This window comes from Haliotis cracherodii, unplaced genomic scaffold, assembly GCF_022045235.1.
Source record: "Haliotis cracherodii isolate W230 unplaced genomic scaffold, xgHalCrac1.p SCAF_21, whole genome shotgun sequence".
Taxonomy (NCBI): domain Eukaryota; kingdom Metazoa; phylum Mollusca; class Gastropoda; order Lepetellida; family Haliotidae; genus Haliotis; species Haliotis cracherodii.
The window spans coordinates 10,060,964-10,063,995 of NW_027266277.1; the positions used below are offsets into that span (position 1 = coordinate 10,060,964).

The following is a 3,032-nucleotide window of genomic DNA, read 5'->3' on the forward strand; positions in this document are numbered from 1 at the left end:
ACGTTGTACCGAAATAAGGGAAACTATTGCAATAGCATCCTTTCTCAATACAAGTTTGCCATGGTTATTTATCAATATACGTGCTGGTGATCATTTACCAATAAAGGTTTGGTATGATTATTTCTCAATAATGTGCATTATAATACTCAGCAATACCTGTCCGCCTCTGTGGTAATCGACTAGTACAAGCACACACACACACGCATGCACACACACACGCACGCACACACACACACACGCATGCACACACACTTACGCACGCACGCACGCACACACACACACACACACACACACACACACACGTGTGTGTGCATGCATGTCGCTATGTAAGTGCAATAATCTTGAAGAGGTCGTTAAACCCCATTTCACCTCACCTTTATCAATACATGTTTAGCATGATCAAATATCAATGCATGTTTTGTGTGATCATATATCGATACATGTGCATTGTGACCATTTACCATATATGTGTAGCGTGATTATTCCTCAACACCTATTTATTAACATCATTTATCAATACATGTTTAATATGATCATTTCTCAATACCTGTTTAGTGTGGTTATTTCTCAATACATGTTTTGTGTTTATTTCTTAATACCTTTTTAGTGTGATTATTTCTCAATACCTGTTTAGTGTGATTATTTCTCAATACATGTTTAGTATGATCATATCTCAATACATGTTTAGTATGATCATGTTTCAATACATGTTTAGTATGATCATGTCTCAATACATGTTTAGTATGATCATATCTCAATACATGTTTAGTATGATCATGTCTCAATACATGTTTAGTATGATCATTTCTCAATACATGTTTAGTATGATCATGTCTCAATACATGTTTAGTATGATCATGTCTCAATACATGTTAAGTATGATCACGTCTCAATACATGATTAGTATGATCATGTCTCAATACATGTTTAGTATGATCATGTCTCAATACATGTTTAGTATGATCACGTCTCAATACATGTTTAGGATGATCATGTATCAATACATGTTTAGTATGATCATATCTCAATACATGTTTAGTATGATCATGTCTCAATACATGTTTAGTATGATCATTTCTCAATACATGTTATGTTTGATCACGTCTCAATACATGTTTAGTGTGATTATTTCTCATTATATGTTTGGTGTGATTATTTCTCAATACATGTTTGGTGTGATTATTTATCAGTTAAGATTATTTATCAATAACGGTGCAGTATGACCATTTACGAATACATGTGATTGTTTACCAATACATGTGTAGTGTCATTTCGCTGTATTTATTCAGCAAGGTTAATAGCTGTGCAGTTTTGCCATTTCTGAACACCTGTACAGCATGATCATTTCTGAACACCTGTACAGCACGATCATTTCTGAACACCTGTATAACTAATCACTACACTATACCTTACTAGGCAACATGCCAGCCCAGTGTTAGGTCTCCATGGCCAGATTACGCTTTCCTGTAACCATCAAAGATTAATGTAGACGGTGAACTGTTCAATGCTTATTCAATGGCGCATATAAATGACGAGTGTTACACAATTATGAGATATTTTTACAAATCTGAGGGATTTTTACAAATTCGGTCTGTCATCCATTTATGTATGTTAAAGTATCTATTTTCAAAGTAGGGCAAATTGTGGAGTTTTATGCACAAGTCACAAAACCCCGATTGTAATGTAGTCAATTTGCTGGACAACTGAAAAAGTGATTTGCGTTTAAGAAGATGTACATACTCTGTCACATTCGTCTCGAGACTGAGTAGGTACCGAGCAAGATCGGCAGGTCCAGCGTAGTCGGCCGTGTTTATATAGGTTCCATGAGGAAACAGGGTGCCGTATTGTGCCCCACTCCGCACAACCGGGATAATGTCGGTGTGGAAAGTCTGGAAAAGTTCGTCTGTGATAAAATCAACACATAAATCTTTTTCGAACGCCAGGTAAAATTTGTACTTTTGTTGTAACGTCATGAAGCTGGTTAATCCAGCATGAGATGCATTTGATTCACCACATGCAGCGTAAACATCGACGGTAATGTGTCGACGAAGTTGCTCTACGTACCTTTCTCTCATCGATGGGGTATTACAGTCATTTGTCACCCATAATACTTGTCCCGTTTTGCGTTGGAACATATCTCCGAAATCTTTCTTTTTAGTAGGATTATAAAACAGAACGTTACTTGGTATCACGATGTCCGAATCAAGGCGATAGGACATTGTCCAATTGAATTTATCGTTCCACAGTGTCAGAACATCGGAAAAATCATACTGCCTTGGTGGATGGAGGCTTAATAGCACCCACGACTGGTGGCTCGGTTTATTGGGAGGTTTCACACCACGTAAGGTCAACAGATCAAATACCACAGCATCTGCTGAGAGAACATCTTTTGATATTTCACAAGCCTGTTGTGCGCATGCGCCGAGACCTTTTTCTATATCCGTTGCCGATATCCAAGATGGTGCATCAAGAAAGACGATTCGTTTCTTTACTGAATATTTAAATTGTTTTAATTCCTCCTCATCTTCATGAACATCTATGTTGTATAAAACCTTCGCCCGGTATTCGCCATTGGGTCTGGATAGCACGGGGGAAAGAAAGAATGGTCCAATGTGGTCAGGGTAAAAAACCAGGGGTGATAGTTCACCATCAATCTCGACATTGTGGTGGATGGTCAGATCATGATCAGACAATCTGGTGATCAGAAGTAATATAAACAGTGTTAAACCAGCCACACAGAGACACACGGAGAACCTTCCGGAACGATGTCGGCACACCATCTGAAAATGAAGAATTAAAAATTATTTGTAATATGTTGTTGTTTAACGCCTCAACCAGCAATATTTCCGCTATATGACTGCGGTCTGTAAATAATCGTGTAGAGACCAGACAATCTAGTGATTGACATCATGAGCAGGGATCTACGCAATTGGGATACGATGACAGGCATCAACTAAGTCAGCGAGCCTGACCATCCGATCCCGTTACTCGCCTCTTACAACAAGCAAAGTCGCCGTTCAAGGCAAGCATGG

The 3,032-nt window shown here is 38.4% G+C and overlaps 1 protein-coding gene across 1 annotated transcript; it reads right to left on the reverse strand.

The window, feature by feature from the left end:
- Positions 1-1,559: 1,559 nt before the first annotated feature.
- LOC139470925 (alpha-(1,3)-fucosyltransferase C-like) lies at positions 1,560-2,780 on the reverse strand. The gene has a single exon (XM_071253249.1). The coding sequence runs from the start codon at positions 2,778-2,780 to the stop codon at positions 1,560-1,562; it is 1,221 nt and encodes a 406-aa protein (XP_071109350.1).
- Positions 2,781-3,032: the final 252 nt, after the last annotated feature.